This window comes from Dryobates pubescens, chromosome 1, assembly GCF_014839835.1.
Source record: "Dryobates pubescens isolate bDryPub1 chromosome 1, bDryPub1.pri, whole genome shotgun sequence".
Lineage (NCBI taxonomy): Eukaryota > Metazoa > Chordata > Aves > Piciformes > Picidae > Dryobates > Dryobates pubescens.
Genome location: NC_071612.1, coordinates 63776300 through 63801449, shown reverse-complemented (window position 1 = coordinate 63801449; position 25150 = coordinate 63776300). Strand labels below are relative to the sequence as shown.

The window sequence follows — 25150 nt, the reverse complement described above, 5'->3', positions numbered from 1 at the left end:
GGATGACTGTCCGTGGTGGGTTGAGCAGAAACAGGGCAGGGTGCTCAAGTCTGTGGACGAGGCTGAGCACAAGGACTTTCCTGCAGCTGCTTCAGCAAGGCACAAAGGGATGTGTGAGGGATTTCACAGCTTCCCTAGGTGCTGGTGGGCTCTGTACACCCAGGAACAGGACAAAGCTGACCACAGAGCCTAAATCTATGTAGTTAAAGAAGCTCTTTAACACCCATGTGATTTTACATATGGGTATTGGAAAACTGATGCTAGACACACTTAATTGAAGTTAAAGCTTTAGATCTTGTGGATATTAGGCCACTCAGTGTATAATCTTCTGTATTTTAAGGGATTAAAGCATTACATGAGTGGTGGAGGTTAACCAAAATGTGTGGGAGTTTACTTTTTTCTCTGTTGAAATAGGCATATTTGCATGTCCTGCTGTAACAACACAGGTTTTGCAGGTTGTGTAAACAGTCTGGCTGGAAGAAGTGAAGTTTCTTTTTAACAGAAGTTGCTTAAAGCACAAGCCTTGTAAGCCCAGGCTGTACTCATCACACTTTTTATGGTGAACTTGTAAATGTCTGTCAAAGTAACACATTACAGAGCCCTGTATTAGCATCTCCTCCCAAATCTGAGGCCACGGGAAGCATGCCTGTCCACTTGGACGCTGTCTGTAAGATAGCAGTGAAGCAGCACAGCAGCACAGGTGCACATATTTCCACAGCTTCTTTGTGTTGATTTAGGACAATTCATGTCATCACCTACAATGGAGTTATAAGGGGAGAAATGCTGTCAGAAAGCCACACAAGGACGTGTTTCAGTGTAGACAGACTGCAGGTTCAGTTGAGAAAGGGCTGTCTGCTGTCCCAGAGCTGCCAGCACAGGACACACTGGCAGAGAAAACATGGTGGTAGGGCAGGACTCAGCCTTCATCTGATTGGTGCTGAGGGGAGAGGGGATCTTGCCAGCTCTCATCTCACAGCAGTGGCTGGTTGCCCATACCCAGGTGTATGTTCAGATAAACGCATACAGGAACCACTTGCTGCATACACATAATAGGTCCTCCAAAATACAGCCCCAGGGGATGTTATTCTTCCTGTCCTGTTGATACTGTCAAGAATTCAAATGTTTTATTTTCTTGCACTGGGCATGAGCAAACAAATGAAGCCTGCTGACAGCTTTCCAATGAGCCAGGCAAGCCCTGGAGAGGCACCACTGCAGCAATGGCTGTTCGCTGATCCCTGCTTCTCATCCTGATTTCTGCAGCTGCAGAGCTCAAGAAAAGACCTCTTGAAATGGATCGTTCCCAGAGTCTATTTGCCCCAATGCCTAAGAAACAATTCTTTCCCCACAACATCTTTAAAAGGCTTTGTGGAAGAGGCAGGCATTGCAACTGCTCAGATGGAGAAATATCTTGCAAATAGTCATGCCAGCTGTCTTGCACCAGGAGCCTACATAAACACCACATGAGTGAGCCTGTACTTTAGGGCTTACATTAGTATACTACTGCCCATAACTATTTGTGTAGAAAAACTGAACTTACAAGAGCATTTCTTTTTCCAGGGCTATGAGCCAGCCCTTGCCCAACAAAAACTTCAAGTACTGCTTGAAGTCCCTGTTGGATTAAGATTTTTATGACAAAGTAGGGAGGTGAAGTGAGTCCCCCCCCACCACTTAGTTTGCAGGTAAAGTCAGGTGCAGAGCGCAGCAATGAGCTGTTGGAAAAATAAACTTTAGCTGAGTCCAACTTTCCCTTGTGTTTAACATGCAAATATTAAGTTTCTGGAGCTCTTCAAAGTCTACACAAGATCCCTGAGTGCAAGTTACTCATTAACTGATTAAGATAAACCAGGTTTTCATTTGAGAATCTGGTGTTTCCAAAATGGAGGAGAGAACATTGCTCACTTTGATGGTCTTTTCCTCACTCATAGTATTAGCAGAAACTATTGCTCTAAAGGTATTTGCTCTGTTTCCTTGTTTGTGTTTTTGTTGTGTTGGGGTTGTTTTTTTGACAATACCTTGTTTGCTCATTGGATGATCCAGTGGTGTCTTGGTAACTGGCCAAATAACATAGGTAGCTAACTCTGGTAACCACCTTCTGTGGGGCCTCAAGTGTATGATTTCAGAGCTCTGGGTTCTTTTAAGACCTTTTTGATTGTCTGTTTGGGATTTTGCAGCGTAAATGTGATGGGAAAGCATTTGCAGATGTGTCTGGTCATGCACTTCCCTGGGGATGTAAGATACCAAGTTTGAAGGTTCAGCTTGGTCACTGGGTGAGGTTTGGATCTCAAAATAGTGCTGGTGCAGCAAGGACCATTGCAGTGCCAGGAGGTTTCTGACATGCATTTAATAACATCTATGGGACAGAAAAGAGGGGAGTGGGCAGCTGTTTATAATGTCTGGAGGAGTAAAGCATGTGCCTGTGGCTGGTTGTATTTTAAAAACATCAGCATTAGAGCAATGGAGGAAGCCTTGTGCTTGAAGGGTTTTATTTCCACTGCACCTGTTCAGAGAAGTGTGACGTACAACCCAAGTGCAGGTGGGTCTGTGACAGACAGGGACAGATCTGGTGGCTGCAGGGGTGGCCAAGGGCACTGCAAGAAGCTGTGGATGTGCTGTATGGACTTGCAGTGCCATGGGAAGCAGTCGTAAGTTGCTCCCTGCTGCTTTTGGGTACTCACCTGGGGCTGATCCTCTTTTGCTTCCTTCATGATGGACACAGTGATGCCCCAAACCATACTGCACCATGCTGTGTGCTCCTTGGTGCTGGTCACAGCCTAAAATGCTGCTGGCTGGCCAAGCACAGGAGTGCAGGTCCCCATCCCTCATCCCCACAGCATTCTTTCGGTATGTGGCACAGGGTGGACTTTGCACAGGGAATGTTTTGCACAGGACATGCTTCTCCTATGCCACAGGATGTTCCATGGGCAGCAGTGGCCACCATGTGCCTGCACTGCTCTAATGAGGGTCAATCATGGTATAAAGCTCTCCTCCAAACATGCCACAGGACTGTTTGAGCATGACAGAGCTGCAAATGTGAGCAGAGGTACTTGGAGGTACTCAGAAAATCTGTGGGAAGAGATGCTCTTGGGGTTGACTGCCCCAGCCTGGGTAGGGAGGGCTTCAGCTGGGAGTGAGCAGCAGAGAAGCGTGGGCAGAGAGAGGCAACTGAATTGCCAGGATTGGAAAACTGTTTTCTTAATGCATCTTTTGGGGGTTCAGCCCTTTCTCCTGGAGAACACTCTGGCAATGTATAATGAAAAAAAACAACCATCCATTATAGGGTGCTGGCTGAGGAACCTCCTGCACTGATGCCCAACCACAAATCTCTTTGTATTGAATGGCCATGTTTAGCTTGATTAAACTTTTGAATTTTGAATTAGTTGGAGCCAGTGCTCTGACTAAGAGGTGGCCAGTGGATGCCATCAGTGGATGAGTGAAGTACAGGAGGTGAATTGTCAAAATAACTAAAGATCAGTTAGCCATTCAAACATTTGTAAGGCTGGGAAAGTGAAACCAGAAGTGTGATGATCTGCTTTGATGCTGAGCTTTTTTGTTTTAATGAAATATTGAGCTTTTGTGAGACTGGTGATATCCAGATCTACCCTTCTTAGTGTCACTGCTGAACACAGGGCCTTAAAATGCCAAAGGTGGGTGTTTAGAGGCAGGTGCTCCAGGCAGTTCCCAGTCCAGCTGCTCCATGAGTTGTTCTCAGGCAGCTCCAGAATGGTGTCCTCCTCCCTCAAGCACCAGGAACCCTGAAAGCACCAGGTCAAGAGAAACACAAATGCTCAAAGGGTTTGTGCGGCAATGAGGGGTTGGAGGCCCACACAGGCTTCCAAATCTGCTAAACATCACACCAGGCACCAAGCTGAAAACCATGCAGCAAAGTCAACAGCTGGGAGAGCACACAAACAGTTGCACAAAAGCTAGCAGGTCTCCTCCCATGGGCTGAGCACTAAAGAGGCATCTGATTTTTCCCTTTTTTCCTCAGGGTAGTCTTAGGTGATGTATTGGGGTGACACACCAGCTGCTTCAGACAACCCCAAAGAGGGAAGACCACAGAAAAAGGCTCAGCAAAAGCCTTCTGTGGAATGACAATATGAAGATGTAGTTGCAGATCTCTGTGGGGCTGTGGCCACAGCTGCAGAGAAGTGAATAAGCAGATGGCCAGTCTGGCCATGAGCAAGTCTCCTTCCCACTTCTGGCTGGACCTTCATGAAGTTCATTAAATTTTTCCAGTTACAGTATCTAGTAGCATAATTACTACTACCAGCAGTCTAATTAGGAGCAAAACCCCAGTGGCTCTGTTTCAACCTGTTTACTCTTTTTTTCCAGCATGGTATTGAAATCTACAAGCTCCATGTAGACTCCAGGGTCACATCAAGATTTGCTCACACCCTCATCACCAGCAAAATTGTCAACAGAGCTAATGAATCCAGAGAGGTGACCTTTGAAGTGGAGTTGCCCAAGACAGCCTTCATCACCAACTTCTCTATGTAGGACCAGTCCTTACCTGTGCTGTGGAGGAGGCAGCTCTGGGGGCTGGGGCAGGTTGTTTGTCTGTGTTCACAGGTGGTGCTGAGCAAAAAGCATAGAGAGCTGGGCTCTGAAGGGTCCTGTACTAAATGTTCTGCTGGGCAAAGTAATAGGCAGCCAAACAGAAAGAAGATGGCCAGGGCCAGGGCTAGGCTGCCTGCTGCACAGGGTGGTCATGCTCAAATGTGCTCAGTGGTTGTGCTTCTCCTGCTCCAGCCTCCCTGAGAGTTTTCAAGGAGGAGTGCTGTATTGTGGTGGTGGCTCTTGGTGCCCTCCTGTGTGTGGAATGCTGTGGGAGCCCAAGAGGGTCCTCTCTTCTTGCCTCAAGGAGCACAAAGTATAGCATTCCTCTTCTTTCTTTCCCCAGCGCTTTCCTTCTAACATCAGTTATTTTTTATGGAAACCAAACAGGTCCATTGATGGCAAAGCATATCCAGGAATAATAAAGGAGAAAGCCTCTGCTCAAAAGGAATATGACACTGCAGTCGCACAGGGGCAGGGAGCCGGCCTCGTCAGGTACTTTGCTGTCCTGAGCAAGGCTTTTCCTTGGGTTCTTCTTTGGCTGGGGGCAGGTTGAACCCTAGAGCCAGCCACCTCTCAGCAGGGCTACGTGTGAAAAGCAGCCTTGGGCTCTTGCTGGGAGAGGTGTGTGTGGGGGGGGTGTCTGTGTAGTCACATCTCTGTAGGATTTATACCTGGCTCTGCAAAGGGCTGCAGGGGGAGGTGTCACTGTTCAGTGTTGTCCTCGGGCTTGCTGTCACATACAGAATCACAGAACTGTCAGGGCTGGAATAGACCTCAAGGATCATCTAGTTCCAGCCCCCACTGCCATGGACAGGGACTCCTCACACTAGATCAGTTTGCCCAGAGCCACATCGAGTGTGTTTAAAATCTTCCAGGCATGGGGCTTCCATCACCTCTTTGGGCAACCTGTTCCAGTGTCTCACCACCCTTATGGTGAAGAACTTCTTCCTAAGTCCCATGAGAGTGCCTTGTTAGGCTAGGAGGATACGTGGTCTTTGAGTCTTCTCCCCAACAAATACAGGGGACCATGACTCTCAAGCAGGCATTTTGAGGTATATGTAATCTGCACTTCCCAGTCTGGGACATGCACAGGTTTCTGCTCCATTTCTCAGCTTACATAAGCAGTGCCCATGGCAGAACAGTGTAATGTCTCTGCTGTATACAATACTGCCTGCAATGACTGCCTTCTCTATTATAACTGATTTACTCCTACTGAGTTTTATGTATTCCATGTGGCCCCTTGGCTGTTCTTCAGTGCACTTCATAAACTGTGGCCACCATAAGCAAGCCTTCCCCAAAGGAGGTAAATCTCTATTCTCCCACCCCAGAATCACAGGCAGAAAACTGGAGCAGTTTCACATATCCATCAGCATTGCTGCTGCCAGCAAAGTCACCTTTGAGCTGACCTACGAGGAGCTGCTGAAGCGGCAGCTGGGGAAGTTTGAGCTGCTGATCAAGCTCCAACCAAAGCAACTTGTTACGCACTTCCAGGTGGGCTGAGCTGATGAGGGCTGGGCAGGGGACAGCAAAGTGTTCCCTCTGAGATGCTGATGCTGACTGTCTCTCTGCTGCCAGATTGATGTGCACATCTTTGAGCCCCAGGGCATATGCTGCTTGGAGACAGACAGCACCTTCATGACAAACGAGCTAACCAAGGCACTCACCAAAGTGCAGAGTGAAACCAAGGTAAAGCACCAGCTGCCAGGTGTTGCTGCCAGTGACACCTTGAAGTTGTATTGTTTTAAATCTCATCTTCTGATTGCTTTGCAGGCTCATATTTTATTTAAGCCAACTGCAGATCAACAGAGGATAAATCCTGAGCTCAATGAAAACCTCCTGAACGGTGACTTTGTTGTGCGTTATGACGTTAAGAGAGGTGCCACTGCAGGCGATATGCAGGTAAAACTGAAGTAGAAATAAAAATGCTTTCAAGCCACAGATAGGGCTGAATGTGAAGTGCAATCAGTAAAACAGCAACATTTACTTTGAAACACCAAGGGTGACAGGGAAAGCTGCTTCCATTAATTCAGGGTCAGCAGGAACGGATGGTGATGTTCAGCCAGACGCCGGACACATTGCAAGAATGGATCAGCCCAGAAAAAAACCTAAATCAATCTTTCAAAGCTTGTTTCAATACCAAATCTATGTTGCCACTTTTTAGATGTCTCTTTACATTCTTTGTTTTAATTGGTTTTGGCTGATCTAAGGCATATCTGTATCTTCTTGTAACTGAAGTTGAGAGGAATGTGATGAATAGCTGTGAAAGTGACTGCTTGATTTTCTTTTAGTTGTGGTGACAGCTGAGGCATAACTAAAGAAAGTAGGAACTTAAAAATATTGATGGAGCCATGTATGCCCTAAGCAATAAAGTACATTATTTCCCATATCATTGCAATAATGAAGTATACAGGGATGTGCTAGAAGATGGCAGTCAGTCAACGAGCAGAGATGCCCTCATGAGTGCTAACACAGAGGTAAAGGGGTACATATGGCATTGAGGCATGTAATGTGTGGGTATTAAAATATAGATTTTATACATATACGAGGGCATCGAGTCCATCATCAGAAAATTTGCTGATGACACCAAGCTGGGGGCAGGAGTTGATCTGCTGGAGGGTAGAGAGGCTCTGCAGAGGGACCTCGACAGGCTGGACAGATGGGCAGAGTCCAAGGGCATGAGATTGAACACATCCAATTGCTGGGTTCTGCACATTGGCCACAACAACCCCATGCAGAGCTACAGGCTGGGGTCAGAGTGACTGGAGAGCAGTCAGGTGGAAAGGGACCTGGGGGTGCTGGTTGGTGGTAGGCTGAACATGAGCCTGCAGTGTGCCCAGGCAGCTAAGAGGGCCAATGGCATCCTGGCCTGCATCAGGAACAGTGTGGCCAGCAGGAGCAGGGAGGTCATTCTGCCCCTGTACACTGCACTGGTTAGGCCACACCTCGACTCCTGTGTCCAGTTCTGGGCCCCTCAGTTTAGGAAGGAGGTTGACTTGCTGGAACGAGTCCAGAGAAGAGCAGCAAAGTTGGTGAGGGGTTTGGAACATAAGCCCTACGAGGAGAGGCTGAGGGAGCTGGGGTTGCTTAGCCTGGAGAAGAGGAGACTCAGGGGTGACCTTATTACTCTCTACAACTACCTGAAGGGAGGTTGTAGACAGACAGATGTTGGTCTCTTCTCCCAGGCAGCCAGTACCAGAACAAGAGGACACAGTCTCAGGCTGCACCAGGGGGGGTTCAGGCTGGATGTTAGGAAAAAGTTCTACACAGAAAGAGTGATTGCACATTGGAATGGGCTGCCCGGGGAGGTGGTGGAGTCGCCATCACTGGAGGTTTTCAGGAGAAGACTTGATGGGGTGCTTGGTGCCATGGGTTAGTTGTTTGGGTGGTGTTGGATTGGTTGATGGGTTGGACGCGATGATCTTGAAGGTCTGTCTCTTCCAACCTGGTTTATTCTATGTCTATTCTATGTATTCTATGTATTTATTTATTTATTTAAGTTATTCTCTTGTAATTTGCTCTCTACAGATGGCCTTGCTTCCAGCTAGGGAATAAATTTTAATACTTCTTCGATTTGAGCTTATCTAGAGAAAGACAGCACTGAGCGTGCGCCTCCCTTCTTGCTCATGCCGGAATGTTATGAAGTGTAGTTTATTTATTTGGATGCAATCTTGTAGCTGATCTCACACTCTGTGTTTCAGATTGTCAATGGGTATTTTGTGCATTATTTTGCACCCCATGAAATGCCAGCCTTGCCCAAAAACGTGATCTTCGTGATTGATCGGAGCGGGTCCATGGCAGGCAGAAAAATCGAGCAGGTAACTCACCTCAGCTAGCATCAGGCACGCACACACCAGCCTTTTGAGGAAGTAACTTTGGATTCCACTTTGCAAACACAGGCTGGGTTTATGCACAGCAAAATTTTCAGACATGCAGAAACGAGTGAAATTAAGTCTGCCTAGATTTAAGCTATTCAAGAGCAACGCCTTGCTGCTGCTGCTGCTCTCGGGAGTATCAAACATCAAGGCACAGAGCACTTTTTCTGTCTTTGCAGAATTTTTCTTTGTTTGATGAAGTTCTAGGAACTAATTTGTCTGCTTTACCTTTACTGATGACTGTGTAGGAAGCTTTGCTAGAGAGCAGACAAGCCTGCAACAGCCCTCATAGATGTTTTCTTTATGTCTGTGAGTTAAGTGCAGTGGCGACTTCTGATGGTCTTGTCCTGAAAAATGCCATGAGGATGAAATAAGGGCATTGGGCTGCATTTTGAATTGCTCTGTAGAGAGATCCATTTATTACACTGCAGTTCCAGTCCCCATTCCAGCAGAGAAGTAGAAATACTGAGTGTGATTGTTTTCTCCTTGGAACAGACAAGGGATGCCCTGCTGAAGATTTTGCGAGACCTCCGCCTGAAAGATCGTTTCAGCTTTATCACCTTCAACAGCAAAGTGGTGGAGTGGAAGAGCTCCCTGCTACAAGCCACTTCAGAGAACGTGGCAAGTGCTGCAGGATTTGTGCAAACCATTTCTGCTAGTGGAGGTACAAGGCACCATCTAGATGCTTGTAACCACAAATGTGCACCCAATGTAACAGAATAATTTATTGCTTAGGAAACAAAGTCTTACTTTTGTAAGTCATATATTGCCACAGAACCACCATCAGCGCTCACAAAGCAAGTCAGTTTTCAATACTTACAAGTGGTGAGTGGGGTGGAAAGGCTAGTTATGGGAGTGAGCAGATCAGGGACTGTATGTTGATAAGGATATAGAGAGATGGTTACACCATATCTTTGAACCATACAAGCCACAGAGCTTTGTTTCATGTTTCTGTAACAAAGGTGACTGGAAGATTTCCCAATAGTGCATTTCTTTTTTCCAACAGAAAAACAGTAAGTCACTCAATATTTTACAGCAGCTTGCTCATTTTGTTAAGATCAGGAGTCCCCTTGTAAAATAAAAAGCATCCAAAGTTTTAAGTCACAGCCCAGAAACAAAGGAGTCAAATAGGCACGAAGCACTCCAGCAGCTGCATCACTCACTCACTGATGCTGTGTCACCATTTAGTCGTAAGCACACCTAAAAGGCTCTAGTCCCATTAATGTTGTGCCGTGAGTATTAACACAGATTTTCTTATCCCAGGCACTAACATCAATAAATCCCACCTGTGCCCAGTTCCTTTCTTCAACTTCCTAACTAAGGCTAGGAGAGATTTCTTAATGTAGGTTAGCAGATGACAGTGTGTTTATTTAAGCAGGGTTTAATCACTCTAGATGTGTTTGTATTTCCCATGACATATGTGTTGAAAATGCTCCCAAAAGAATACTCCAGCATTGCCACTGCAATATAATACAGTGTGATTAAGCCCAGTAGGCTAAAGCCCTAAATCCTCATCTCTCTGAAGGATTACTTCCTGCAGAAAAGTTTAAACAACTCTGCAGGGCTCCGGCAGATGAAGTGCACCGATTTCTGCCCATGATTATCTTTCCCAGGTGAGTGATGCCTGCTTTCTCGTTACAGGCACAGACATCAATCGTGCCCTGCTGGCTGCCGTCAGCTTGCTGGACAAATCCGAGGGGCTGCCAGAGAAGAGTGTCTCCATGATTATTTTGCTGACAGATGGCCAGCCCACTTCTGGTGAGTAAATACACACCCCAGTCCTCGCTCTTCTGGATGTTTTTAATCTTTCATATTTACACCCCAGACATTGATAGACACAGCCTGGGTTTCAGAAGAGCTTCGGTGTAAGCTGCCTGGGCTATCGCTGGGTCTGCCTCACAGACAGGGTAGTTATGAGAGAGCTCTGGCAAGGGCTCTAAGTGCTAGCAGAGGCTGCCTGCCCATGACTGCATGCCCTTTTGCTGAAAACTGTTTTGCTAAACACCACTGGCTTTCCAGCTTAGAAACTCAAGGGAATTGTTGGAGATACTCCAGCTGAAATACCAAAGTAAAATACTCATACCCAAAATATGGATATTTTGCATATATTATGTATAGTCCCATTTGAGAGATCCTGCATATATTTCTTCACCCTCCTGGTCCCAAACCCGAGATATTTTCAAGGTATCACAGTATCACAGTATCACAGTATCACAGTAACTAAGGTTGGAAGAGACCCCAAAGACCATCAAGTCCAACCTGTTCCAACAGACCTCACAACTAGACCATGGCACCAAGTGCCACGTCCAATCTCCCCTTGAACACCTCCAGGGACGATGACTCCACCACCTCCCTGGGCAGCACATTCCAATGACGAACGACTCGCTCGGTGAAGAACTTTTTCCTCACTTCGAGTCTAAACCTCCCCTGGCACAGCTTGAGACTGTGTCCCCTTGCTCTGGTGCTGGTTGCCTGGGAGAAGAGACCAACCCCCTCCTGTCTACAACCACCTTTCAGGTAGTTGTAGAGGGCAATGAGGTCACCTCTGATCCTTCTCTTCTCCAGGCTAAACAATCCCAGCTCCCTCAGCCTCTCCTCACAGGGCTGTGCTCAAGGCCTCTCCCCAGCCTTGTTGCCCTTCTCTGGACATGTTCAAGTGTCTCGATGTCCTTCCTAAACTGAGGGGCCCAGAACTGGACACAGGACTCAAGGTGTGGCCTAACCAATGCAGAGTACAGGGGCACAATGATTTCCCTGCTCCTGCTGGCCACACTATTCCTAATACAGGCCAGGATGCCATTGGCCCTCTTGGCCACCTGGGCACACTGCTGGCTCATGTTTCGGCAGGTGTCAATCAGCACCCCCAGGTCCCTCTCTGTTTGGCAGCTCTCAGCCACTCTGACCCCAGCCTGTAGCTCTGCATGGGGTTGCCGTGGCCAAAGTGCAGCACCGTGGCCAAAGTGCAGCACCGTGGCCAAAGTGCAGCACCGTGGCCAAAGTGCAACACCGTGGCCAAAGTGCAGCAAAGGTGCCTTTTGTTTTGTATTCTTTTCTGTATCTAGCTCCTAACTAATGATCAGCTGTGACAGTACAAACTAGAGGTTTGAGATAGAATTATTGGGTTAAATAAGCAGTAACTCCCTAATGCAATGACACAAACATCACCTGTTCCAAATAGGACTTTGTCTAAATTTTGTGTGGCACCACCATCTCTCCAAGATATTAATTCAGCTGTAAGCCATCTAATAAGATCAATCTGCATTCTGGACAGTGTGGCCTGTACTGCTTTGGGGTCAGTTTATTGGTTTGGGGTTTTTAATGAAATTCAGATCTTGGTGCTGCCTTCTCTTCACCACCACATACATCTCCATAAGCTGGCTGGGGCAGAGTGATAGGCAAATACACGTAGCACCAATGCACGGCTGCTTTTGTGGGCAAAGCACGCTGAAAGGAAAAACGTGAGCTGCTCCCATGATACTGCTACAGGCAGTGGCAGTTCCTGCATGGAAATGCTGGTAGAGAAGCTACCCATACAGGGCCATCAGCAGCTCGTCAAACGAGATAAGACGATGGTGTGAAAATCCTTTCCCATTGTCAGGCACAGCGGCCTGGAGCGTGGCTGAGTTAATTTGCAGTTTGACTGAACGACACCATTAACCAATCCATTTTTCTCTGAATTCCCACCCATAATTTTTATGGATGGCTCTTGTCTGCCCAGCGCTTGATCAAGCCTTTCCATTCCTTGCCCTGTGGACTGGTAATCTGTGTCCCTTCTGTCCTAAAAACCTCTGTAAGGCCCCTGTAATCTTGTAAAATATTTTGCATTTTAGGCACGCTGACAGGAGTAGAAGTTAGTAAAAGTCATTAGAGGGAAGAAGCAGGTTCTGGAACTCCATATGCAAAGCGGAACTCAGAATCTCCAGTTTGAAAATCTGTGCCATGTATTTTTAACATATTTTTTTTTCCTTAATTATTTTTAAAAGACTTCAGGCTGAATTTTCCATTGAACACACTGCTGCCTTTTTACCCTTAACACCCCCCAACCCTCCCCCCCCCCAACAAACAGGATTCTTTTTGTTTGTTTGTTTCTTTCAATTACAGGTGAGAGCAACGTGGAAGTTATTCAAGAAAACATCCAGAAAGCAGTGGATGGGAAATATGCTCTGTTCTGCCTTGGCCTTGGGTTTGACGTCAGTTATAAGTTCCTGGAGAAAATGGCCCTAAGCAATGGGGGCTTAGCACGTCGTATATACGAAAACGCTGATGCTGACTTGCAGCTCCAGGTCAGCACTAAGGCATGAGCCAGAAAAAAACCACCTATCAGCTGCAGCTTTTGTCTAGTTTTAACAGCTAAAGCCCCTCTTTTCTGAATTGAAGAGTTGGGTTTGAGTTCCATCTGTTAATTCTTGGGAGGGAGAAAGGCAATTTGGGGGTATGTGAGGGGTATAGTACCCTAGATACAGACTCAAATCAGCTGCATTGGATCAAACCTGGAAATACACATTTTTGTGCCTCTCCAAAAAGAATTATCCAGGGCAGGTGGTGGTGGAAAAAACTGCTGTTCTTGGACCTGATTTCAAACTGCTTGAAGTGCCAACATTGGAAGCTGTTTGTTACGGTTTCCCCTGAAAATCAACAGGTGGTTTGAGGCACCTGCAGGCAAAGTGGTTCTGCAGTACCACCAGCCTGGATCTTTTTGTCTATCTGGAAGAGGGATTGTTACAACTTTTGGGACATTCTCTCTTCTGGGAAGTAACGTTTACCTGTTTTGACTGGACGTGGAGAGACTGGATTTGCTTCATTCCAGCCCCAGAAAGACAAAGATTAACCCTCAGGATTTCAAGTCCAGTGTAAAAAATCAGATGTGAAAAGTGGCTAAAGCAAAACACTGAACTGTTTGGGATGGTGATAATGGGGGTGCTGCATGGGTATATGAATTACCATGGGCAATACAGTTTATATGGTATTGTCAGCCTGGCTGAAGAGGGTTTGCTGAACCTTGGGAACAAACACTTATTTTCTAGGGTTGCAGCATTCTTACACTGCTGAAGAAAAAACTTTGCTTGGTCCCAGTAGACTGTCTTGGGCTTAATGAGTTTTTAGACGTTTAAGATACTGATTTGCATAATTTTGCAGTCATATGTGCTCTCTCTCTCTGCTTCTCTTCAGGGCTTTTATCAAGAGGTGGCTACTCCAATATTAATGAAAATTGAAATGCACTATCCAGAAAATGCCGTGGAGGGATTAACAAAGAACAATTTCAAGCTGTTTTTTGAAGGATCTGAAATTATAGTATCTGGGAAAATTAGCAATGAGCTTGATATTTTGCCAGTAGAAATTAAAGCTCAGTCAGTAAGTGTTTAGTTTACTAACTGGGAAGCACGTATCTCCCTTCTGTCCTTTATGGTACAATAGGAGACTTCAGGGAGTCTGTTGTGGGTGATATCTTTTCTCTGCATTTGGCCATTCATTTGTTTTCCCATTTCACAAGTAGCTGAGAATTCAAACCATTTTTGCCCTCCTCAATTTGCTACCCAAGAAAAACTTTGGAAGATGACCACAAATAAGCCAGCAGCAACTTCAGCTCCGTTCAAAACCATAACAATGTTGCCTTTCCTCCATTTTTAGGAGACTGAGTTGCATTTTTAGAATGAAGAAGGAAATCTGCATTATTAATTTTGAAAATTACAAAGTAGAACAAGTTCATTAGTTCATTTTTTCCACATTGTTTTTGACTCCAGATATATATCCAAAATGCATACTTCCTTGGTAGTTTGGGGTAGTTGGGGTAGTTTGGGGTTGCATTTTCCAAGGGGAAGGGACAAAACTGAAAGACAAAAAGGGCGCTTTGGTACCAAAAGACTTCTTTGAAGTCTAATAATGTGACTATGTAAGAAGGGCCATGCAGATGATTAGAGGGCTGGAGCACCTCTTCTATGAGGACAGACTGAGGGAGTTGGAGCTGTTCAGTCTGGAGAAGAGACAGTTCTGAGGAGACCTAATTGTGTGGCCTTCCAGTATCTTAAGGGGGCCTACAAGAAAGATGCGGAGGGACTTTTTAAGGTGTCAGGTGGTGATATGACTAGCAAAACTGGAAATGGGTAGATTCAGATTGGATGTCAGGAAGAATTTTTTCCACCTTGAAGGGTGGTGAGACATGGGAACAGGTTGCCCAGGGAGGTGGTGGAAGCCTCATCCCTGGTGGTTTCTAAGGCCAGGCTGGATGTGGCTCTGAGCAACCTGATCTAGTGTGAGGTGTGCCTGCCTACGGCAGGGGGGTTGGGACTAGATGGTCCTTGAGGTCCCTTCCAACCCTAACAATTCTGTGAGTCTAAGTTTGGAACTGCTCTTCTGATGGTCAGTTTTCTCTCGCTTCAGCACGCCGGTGGCTTGACTCTTAGAGAAGAAACAAATGTCAAGGAGAAGGAGCGAGTGTTTCAAAATCAGAGTTACATCTTTGAAAATTTCACAGAGAGGCTGTGGGCTTACTTAACCATTCAACAGCTGCTGGAGAAATCGTAAGCTCCTTTCATGTTTTGTACCCTGAGCTTCTAGCACAAATTCCTTACTCATAATTTATATGAGCGGAAAACACCAAGAAGTAGAAATGCTACTGCAGATAGGATTCAAAATATGGAACACTGGAAGAATGCAGCATGACTGTGTGAGGAATATGAGGTTTATGATAGTACTGTGTGGCCGTTTGAGGCTGTGCCTTTAAGAAAGGGGCACACTGGCTAAATGTTTGTAAAATATTTTGGTATTCTAAACGAATTTCATTGGTAGGATTGTGGGAGGTAAGATTGTTGGACCCGGGGGAGCTGGGAACTTTCTCTCAGTCTTCCTTCCTTCGCTGTCCCTTTCGGCTGGATCTGCTTCTGGGCTTCTTGCCAAGAGATAAGAACTAACTCCCTCCCTGTAACAGGCCTGTCCGCTTCTTCCCCTTCCGCCCCACGTTGGGCGCCAAAATGCAATGGGTTGGGGCAGACCCCCTCCCCACCACAGGCAGAAATAATGACTCAGACAAACTGATTGCAAAAGTAGTGGAGAGTTTAAATAGAGAACAGTGAGTGTGCACAAAAGGAAACATGGTGACAAGAAAGGAACCAAAGTAAACCCAGAAAGACTCCAAACCCCACCTGAGGGTGCATCCAAACCCCCCAGGGCTCCTTCTTCCCCCTCCCTCTGCTGGGCTAGTCTCAGCTGGCCAGGCCTGAGACTGCCCATCCCCCCGTGGCCTTGGGCCCAATCAGGCCCATGGCTGGGAGATCTCTCCCCCAGTTACCAAGTCTCAGAGAGGGAAGGAAAGAGGAAGTGCCAGACCCCACCGCAAAATTTATAGTGGTGCAAGGGATTATGGTAGAAATACCTAATTTCCTGAGTCCACCCACGGGCATGGACTGCTGGACACAGGAAACACTCCTGTAGCAGAGGGCACCCAGCCTAAACTATGACATACTGTATAATTTTATTTATACATATATATATATATATATAATGTTATATAAAATGTTATACATATAAAGTTTTACTTATATATGTAACCTTTGTACATCTATAAATATATATTTATATATTTTATTTATATATATATATACACACACACACATATATATATATATACACACATATATATATGTGTATATATATACATATACACATAAAGTTCAGTTTGGAGAGGAGGAGACTAAGTTGTGATCCCCATTAATATTTATAGATATGCAAAGGGCTCTTCTTAGTGATGCCCAGTGACAGCACAAGGGGCAATTGGTGAAAGTTGAGGCATAGGAAGTTCCATAGGAAAAAAAATATCACTCTAAGTGTAACAGAACACTGGAACAGGCTGCCCAGGAGGCCTGTGGAGTCTCCTTCTCTGGAGATATTCAAGACCCAGTTGGTTGCATTCCTGTGTGACCTGGTATAGGTGATTCTGCTCTGGCAGTGGGGGGTGGGCTAGATGATCTTTCAAGGTCCCTCTCAGCCCCTAACATTCTGTGATGTATATATATATAGATCCCAGGCAATCACACCAGAACAAGAGGACACAGTCTCAAACTGTGCCAGGGGAGGAGAGGCTGAAGGAGCTGGGATTGTTTAGCCTGCAGAAGAAGAGGCTCAGGGGAGACCTTATTGCTGTCTACAACTACCTGAAGGGTGGTTGTAGCCAGGAGGGGGTTGGTCTCTTCTCCCAGGCAACAAGCACCAGAACAAGAGGACACAATCTCAAGCTGTGCCAGGGGAAGTTTAGGCTCGAGGTGAGGAGAAAGTTCTTCACAGAGAGAGTCATTAGCCATTGGAATGTGCTGTCCAGGGAGGTGGTGGAGTCCCCATCCCTGCAGGTGTTCAAAAAGGGATTGGACGTGGCACTTGGTGCCATGGTTTAGTAGTCATGATGTCTGTGGTGACAGGTTGGACTTGATGGTCTTTGAGGTCTTTTCCAACCTTATTGATTCTATGGTAGATATATATTAAAACATAATACACATAATATAGAACACATAAAATAAATTTATGTAGAGAACAAATCTAAAGCATAATAGAAAATATCTTTCAAGACCATACTGAGAAATAGAACTGAGTTGCATGGTTGTGTTGGGCTGTTCATACATATCCAGGAATATCTCCTGTAGAGAAATGAATGGCAATAGCCAGTAAAGTGAATGCTAAGCATGTCCATAAGACAGTTCATAGATCAGGTATCCCTTATTTTTATGTATTTGAGCCATACATAGGCTCCAGTGTTGCAAACAGTTAAGCATCTCCATCCCTGCAAGTACATGAACAGCTGAGTTATCCCAGTAAGACTTTGACCATGAAAAGCGCCTATTAAGACACAACTAATACGAAACAGAAGATGACCTGCTCATAGTCTGTATACATCATTTTTTTCATCATTAACACAGACTTTAGTATTTCAGCACAAGAAGAGGATCAGAAAACCCTGGAGGCAAAGGCCTTAGAGCTGTCTCTGCGGTACAGCTTCGTTACGCCCCTCACTTCCATGGTGGTCACCAAACCTGGCGACCAGCAGCAGATGGAGCTGGCAAACAAACCCACCGAAGCTGGTAAATGGAGCATTGAATAGTCCTCCCAAAATCTGCTGCTGTTACTGATTTTCTTGTTGGCCTCCAGTGTGGGTACATTTGACAGTGATGTGACATGCTAAGAAGCCGCATCAGAGGCAGGAGTTCAGAGATTAGCTTCATTTCAAAACTGAGCACATGGGATTGTTTTAAGAGGTGAAGTGGTGAAATGAGCACTGCTGTTGAGATGGGAAAATCATTTGTTTAAATATTAACCAGCAGTAATGTAAGAGTTGTTACTCAGCATCCCTGCCACTGCAAAGGGGTTCTGCACTTTGTAGGGCTGGAGAAATAAGTGAAAGCAGGGAAGAAGGCATTCCATTGCTAAGAGTCTTGCCTGTGCTCTATTTGCTTGCCCTTTAACAGAAAAAAATGTCCATCCCCTGAAGCCCAGCACCCAAGTTTTCTGGGTAAAGTAACAATATTAGCTGTATGACACTAATCTGTCCCTCTTCCTTGTGTTAGATAATGAGAAGTCCAGCAGTTTTGCTGCAGGAGGTAAGTTTTTTCTTGTTTTCAACAGCATATTTCCATAATAATTTCTACCAAAACATACAAAAAAAAAAATCAACAGGCAAACACCAACCACAACCAACCAACCAACCAAAACCCCAAACTTCAAACAAAACACACCCCCAAACAAACAATAACCTCAACCAAAACAGTATCACACAGTGATAACAACCCAAACCAACCCAAACAAAACCGCCTCACCCCCAAACCAACAACAAACCCCCAAACAAACAAAAAAAGGCCAAACAACCAAAATAAAACAAAGACTAAACAGAGCTCATGGTGTTTGTTCTATAGAGGGAAGGGATTTGAAGAAATATGTGAAGCAAAAAGTAAGCAATAGCTGCCGTCCCCACGTGGAGCAGGTGAGGCCCCAGCATCTAGCAGACAATCAAAGTTCTTAGTAGGGGTTTTTTTTGTCCATTTCCATCCTTTGGCTAGAACTATTTCCCAGGGGTCAGTGCTCATGTTCTGCAGACTTCATTACTGCAGCTAATTAATTTGGGGAAAGGAAGACAGTTGCAGATGGAAAATTACAGATTTGATGTTTGACACACTCCCACAAGGCATGCAATACAGTAATGAATAAAATACAGATACTCTCTTTTCTTTCTCCAGATGCTTATAGACAGAGGGTTGGATCAGCTCCTGGTAAGTGTTTCTCCTTTGATTTTATTCAGAATCATTTTCATATGTAGGCTCATAGGAACGTTGCTTTATTAAAGATATTTTGATTATGGATGCCCATTTGCTACACCATTTAATTTTCATTTTATGTATTTCAATCCACAGATACTTCACAATGAACTAAAAACTTCTGAAAACAGTCTTACTCTCTTTTCAGAAATTTAAAAATAGAGTAAAATATATATCTATATCTATATCTATATCTATATCTATATCTATATCTATACATATACATCTCCTGAAAACTGATGTAAAAGATCTGGGAAAACATGTATTAGTAAGCTGAAGGAAGTGGCTGTTTTAAAAACATTATTTTCCAGTCCTGGGGTTTGCTGTGTGAACCAGTGTGGGGCACAGCCATCTGCATGATGATAATGCCTACACTGCAAGGAGAAGATCTCAGGGCCCTGCAGAGATGGGGCTTGGCATCGCTGAGAGCTCCATTGCATTGAGCAGAGAAGGTGCTGGCTGCTGCTCATGTAGGATCTGCACGTGTGTGCATGGCTGTATCCAAAAACTCACTGGGCAACAAGCAGAATGAATTCTCCACCTTTAAAGGGTGGAGAGAGAGAGATGCAAGGCATGACCTCAAATGAAGAAAACATTGGAAACCCTTTTTATTTCAGGTTGATGTCACTCTGAGTTCCAGTCTGGCAGAAACAAGAAGCTGCTGTCAATAGGCAGCTATTCACAGCCTGGATGAGGGGAGCTGGGAGGGTGTGCTGGGCTCAGTGCTGTACTGTGGCCATTGAAAACGCAGCCCTAAGCGCAGCTGAGGCTGAGCATGTCCCAGTGTCATGGTTGATCCTAAAAAGCAGGAAATGGACATTGTGCTTTTTCCCCCCACTGGCACAGCTTATTTGAAGCAAATTTCTCTATGGAAGTAGTGAAGAGCTCTGCTAAAAAGGCTTCTGTCACACTATTCTTCCTGGTTAATTAGTCAACTCAGAGGAAAATCTGCCATTAAACTCTCCATGCTAATTTCAAGTATTTCAGTTGGCAGGGTAAGAAGCAAAACGAGAGCACAGCTTCTTGGTAAGTAATACATATGCTACTCTGATCTTAACAACTAACATAACTGGGTTTTTTCTGACTCTGTCAGCTCTGAAAACCCTTTACCTCTTGTTGCAAGCCTTGGCTGATTCTTCAGACATAAATGGAAAACATCCCCATATCCCATGAGAAAGCCTCTCTGGCTCGAGGACATAACTACCAGGAGATCTTCAGCCTCAGCTTTTTGAAGGGCTGGTTGACCTTGGTAAACACAAGATGCTGTGTCTGGGTGTGCTGTTCTGTAATTATTATTTTGTTTAATTTTAGTGATTTTGTATCCAAAGGGCACAGACTAGACTTTTCTCTGCATGCTAACACTGTTTTTCTGGCTTTTCAGCCAACGAATACCCACAGCTTCTCCTGCAGTTACCCAAGCAAAATGATATAATCTGTCTACGTATTGATGGACAAGCACAGCCCTCTGTCCACCTGCTGTCAGATCCAGAGCAAGGTGAGTGAGCCAGACTTATCTCTGATACCAAGGGCAAGTAGAGCCACTTTAGTCTATGAGAGCAGCTGGTGTCTGTGGGAATAACCCCGTTTCATGAAGGGCCATATCATAGCTGCGCCTGGCAGTGACTGCAGAGGCTGTAGCTAAGTTTCCCTTTCTGTTAGGCAGGATTAGCTTTCACTCATCTGAGGATTATGAGGGCAGTTCTCGTAGGTCTGGTTGTAGTTCACCTCCTTCTCCACCCAGGGTCACAGCCATGGCATTTAGGATTTTCCAATGTCTGGCCCCAGGGGTCCTCTATGGATGTAGAGACCTTCAATTCCACGGTCCCTGCATGCTAACAGAAATGTGCCCACCTAGAATGTCCTGCACTTTTCCTGTGGTCCTGTAGTCAGAAGATGCATGGCCCCGGTGCCAGTTGTCAACTGCACTGATGGAGCAGAGCCATCACTGCGAGAAGAGCTGGCAATGTAGGGGTAAACAGACTCTGGTGACCCCACCACACATGGATCTTGGGGCACTTGAACCTGAAATCCAGGGTACCGTGTCTTCCCAAACTAGATAGGAGACCCTTAAGTTGCTTTAGCAACAGAGCTGGGCAGTTTTATTAAGATCAGTCACATCTTATAAACATGTCACTTGACAAATTTGTGCCAATGTTATTTAAGGACTCACTGTGAGGGGGAAGCTTGGAGAGAGAACAAATCACTTTGTGCAGCTGGAAATTAACTATGCGAATCCCCCCGTACAAATCCACGTCTCCACGAATGGGGTTGTCCTAGGCCACAGTAACAGGAGCGTTCAGCTGCCATGGACAAAGTCAGCCACCTCCACTGTCCAGGGGTAAGAAATGGCACTCTGTCCTTTCCCAAACTTGAAAATATATCAGGTGTTTCTTCATCCAAGCCTCCACTTTCACATTTGCTTCAAGTAAGTGCTTCCAAATGTCCTGATCCAACTCAGTGTGAGCAGAAGCGAGACAATTCCACAACTCCCTGTTTTGAATACGGAGAACAAAAGAGGTCTGATTTTAATTCTCCATGCCTGCTGAAGAGAACAATAACAACTGCACCACCAGCCTGCTTTTCTGCTTCGTTGTCAGAGGCAGCACATTTTTCTTACAAATTAAACTACCCACTGTGGTGATAGCAGTCCCTGTGCCACCACTGTGCCGGCTGCCACCAAGGCACTTTGTGTTCCTCCAGCCATAGAGCGAGTGTTGCAAAGTGATGGCTTTGACATTTACTGTCTCTTGGCTCCACACAGGCTGAAGTTTTCTTTCTCTTCAGCTTTAGCAATAACACACATCTGGGCAGCTGGCATTTTTTATGGGAAGGCATAAAGCGTTTGAATAGCTGCCTGTAGATAAATGCCTGCTCTTGGAGGAAGGGTACTTTAAATGCAGACTTCATTTGTTGGAATAAATAGAGCAGGATCCTTCCACAAGAAAGAGCTGAACACAGTTAGTTAGTTCCGCCAGCTTTTTTCCACTGCTGGAATAAACCTCTGGGAGGATCTGCTGTTGGTCTGAGGCAGACAGGACACACAGCACTCTCTCCCTTACAGGCAGTTCTAGACAATAGCAGAAGTCCTAAACCAACTGCTTTCAATTACCTTTTGGCAATCCAAATAGCGCCAAGGACGTGCTGGATTTATGCCCCCGCTGTAACTTGTCATTTGCCCAGCTTCCAGCTTCAGGCCAGCACCTCAGCCCTTGCAACCTCAGTGCCCTGTCCACCAGCGCCTGTGGGTGCATTTTCATCTAACCTGGTCTGCAAAGAAGACAAATGAGAGTGGATGTTTGTGTTCTGCAAACCCAATGGGGCCAAAATAAAACAAATGGGTTAGAAGAAAGGCAGGGTCTGAAAAAACTTGTGAAATAACCAAGGAAAAAATTATTTGACTTCATAAAATAGAATTAGTTTACTTACTCTGCCTTTTTTCCTCATTAAAATGGATTTTATTTTTTTTAAACACCCTCCCCCTCCAAGCATTAGTTGCCCTTGTGGACAATGAGGTGTTTCCATCAGAAAAAAGCTCTTCTCTGTTGGAGTATTTTCATTCCTGGACAGGGAAAGTTCTGTGGTGCAGCCCAGTGAGAAATGATCCTCTGCTTAATACCTTCTAGCTTAGAAATAACCACCAACAGATCCTGAGAAATGAAACTGCAAAGAGACAGGAGGCAATAATGGCATCATTTTAATTAATTAATTAATGTTGTCCGGTTAAATACATGTTCTTTCTTCATATTCGTTTTGGAAATAACCTTACAACTGACTTCCTAGGCTGAGTGTCTCAGTTGAGAAGGAAAGGAGCTTTACTGCGTCCCTGTCTGGTATGGTCACAGTCAGAATTTCCCTCATAAAGATCCCAGATGCTTTCCTTGGGCTGGACTTCCTGCACCCCGACCGCTTCTCTGACAAAGTCAGCGGAGCTCTGGGTATGTGTCCGTAGGGATGTACGCAGCCAGGAAGGATGATCTCCTAACTGAGCTGCTGGAATGAGACCACAGCGTGGGGAATTTCATAAGCCCTTAATCAGATTGTACTTCCCTGGGTCCTGACAGGCTCTCGCGAAAGGCAAAGGGCGGGCAAGGCAGCAGGGATGCTGTTATCCAGAGGGTGCTAGGGAAAATGCAATTTGTTCTTTTCAGGCACCTGACATCACCTTTTTCTGCACAGTAATCCAGGCTGCAAAAAGGGGAGGCCTTACCCTGGAAATGTAACATTATGCTTTCCTGCTCACCGGTGGTGCAGGCAAATAGACTGCTACGGGTTCAGAAAATGTTAAGTGTTAAGCTAAAATAATAGTGGGGCTTAACTTTAACAGTGCTGTGGCATGACACAATTTATGCAGCAAATTCATCTGATGTCAAATAATGGACTATAAATAATGGAGAGAAAAAAATGGTAAACATTTGGGCTCACAAAATGAAAACCAGCTGCTCTGGAACATCTCAGCTCCAAAACCCTGGTGGGACTAACGTTGGCGCTGTTTCCACAACTTTGCAAACAGAGAGGCTGCATACCACTGGCGGGGAGGGGGGGTGTGGGGGAAGTGAGAACCCATCAGAGCAAGGGATGTTAGGGATAGCAGCAGATCACAGAGGTTTTCTTAACTTGCTCAGGGAGCTTCCAAACATGGCATGTTTGTTTGTTTGCCGTCTGAGGCAGGTGGCTGCTTTCTTCGTGTTCTAGCTGCTGTTCGGGTTAAATGAATCACAGTTTCAGATGTTCTGCATAGTTAAATCATTTTCTTGTGGCTGTTGCTTAGGTCAGTTTTACTCAAAAGCACAATTTGAGAACAATTCCAATATGAATCAGAGAGCTGACGAAAGACTCCTACGTGTATCTGGAGCTGAGCACAAAGTTGCCAGGTAATGGACAGAGGGGAAGGGTGAGTGATGTACATGCTTTGAGAGTCATTTATTTATTTTTTTCAGCTAATACTGGTGAGTAAAAGAAATTAAATGAAGGGAGAGTTTGTCTGTGAGAATGCACCTCTTTGGTGTAAATAAGCTGTGCTTGAATTTTTCCCAGCCAGCCCACCAGAACAAGAGGACACAGTCTCAAGCTGCACCAGGGGAGGTTCGGACTGGATGTTAGGAAGAAATTCTTCACAGAGAGAGTGATTGGCCATTGGAATGGGCTGCCCAGGGAGGTGGTGGAGTCACCATCATTGGAGGTGTTTAGGAGGAGACTTGATAGGGTGTTTGGTTGCATGGATTAGTTGATTAGGTGGGGTTGGTTGATGGGTTGGATGCAATGATCTTGAAGGTCTCTTCCAACCTGGTCTGGTCTGGTCTATTCTATTCTATTCTATTCTATTCTATTCTATTCTATTCTATTCTATTCTATTCTATTCTATTCTATTCTATTCCATTCTACTCTACTCTACTCTACTCTATTCTACTCTACTCTATTCTACTCTATTCTACTCTATTCTAAATTTTTTACTTTTGAAATGACTCTACAGAACTCAAGGCTCCTTTTTGGGGTGAGCTGGGGGGAAATGCTCTGGGGCTGTCTATGGTTTGCATTAAAAACATCAAATGAAGTTCTGCTGCCTTGTTTGTGTGGACAAGGGAAGGGGGTTTCCTCAGTTGGATGTACCACATGAAAAAATGTTTACATTTTAACTGCTTTTAGTAAGTGTCTGTGATGTGGAAGAAACACTGAGTGTGCAGCTTTGTTCACCGTCCCTGTGTCCCCATCACTGCTGCCTCTGGGAGTTGTAAGGTGCCAGCACCCAGCCTCTGGCTCCCGGAACTGTCTGCAGACATAGGGTTGATTTTGCTCTTTGGTTATTTTATCACAGATTTTCTTTGGTTTGGTTTTGTTTCAGGCAATACAAGAAAGATTACAGACTTGAATCAACCAGTGATCCTGTTTCCTGCTGGTCAATTGATCTAACTCCCTAGACAAAGAGTATTACGGGAAAGAAAACTATGCAAATGATGATCTTCCAAATACTTTTGATTCTTTCTCTCCTCAAGAAACCCACACATTTAAAGGCTTACCTGTGACTACAAAGAAATGTCAGACATATTTTAACTCAAAATAATTATACTTTCAAGTAGAGAACTTGCTTCCTTGTGTTTGTTTTTCTAAGATGGTCTCTAATACCCAGTGTGGCTATGTTGTTGAAGACTCATGTGAATGAAGGAGACAATACTGATGTTCTCCCACTCACAGTTTAACATGGACACACAGACTTAGGTGTCCCAACAAAAATAAGCAGGGGTGTCACACAACTGAACAAATCTCGAGTACTGTGTCCAGTTCTGGGCCCCTCAATTTAAGAAGGACATTGAGACACTTGAACGTGTCTAGAGAAGGGCAACGAGGCTGGGGAGAGGCCTCAAGCACAAGCCCTAATGAGGAGAGACTGAGGGAGCTGGGATTGTTTAGCCTGGAGAAGAGGAGGCTTAGGAG

General features: G+C 45.2%; 1 protein-coding gene across 1 annotated transcript; it reads left to right on the top strand.

Annotated features, from left to right (window-relative positions):
• The first annotated feature begins 1866 nt into the window (after positions 1-1866).
• ITIH4 (inter-alpha-trypsin inhibitor heavy chain 4) lies at positions 1867-24804 on the top strand. Its single transcript, XM_054179075.1, has 21 exons — positions 1867-1951; positions 4333-4493; positions 4945-5049; positions 5886-6048; positions 6133-6243; positions 6328-6456; positions 8256-8372; positions 8925-9093; positions 10071-10187; positions 12531-12712; positions 13599-13781; positions 14808-14947; positions 17340-17494; positions 17978-18010; positions 18644-18719; positions 19605-19747; positions 20103-20216; positions 20885-21059; positions 22502-22656; positions 23490-23592; positions 24561-24804. The coding sequence occupies exons 1-21, from the start codon at positions 1877-1879 to the stop codon at positions 24634-24636; spliced, it is 2682 nt and encodes an 893-aa protein (XP_054035050.1). The 5' UTR covers positions 1867-1876; the 3' UTR covers positions 24637-24804.
• Positions 24805-25150: the final 346 nt, after the last annotated feature.

Bases quoted from the DNA above. Each gene is read 5' to 3' on its own strand.
- ITIH4 (XM_054179075.1), top strand. From the start codon at position 1,877: ATGGAGGAGAGAACATTGCTCACTTTGATGGTCTTTTCCTCACTCATA. The intron at 18,720-19,604 runs GTAGGCTCATAG...GAAGTAGTGAAG, and splicing joins ATTCAGAATCATTTTCATAT to AGCTCTGCTAAAAAGGCTTC. The intron at 20,217-20,884 runs GTGAGTGAGCCA...ATGTTATTTAAG, and splicing joins GCTGTCAGATCCAGAGCAAG to GACTCACTGTGAGGGGGAAG.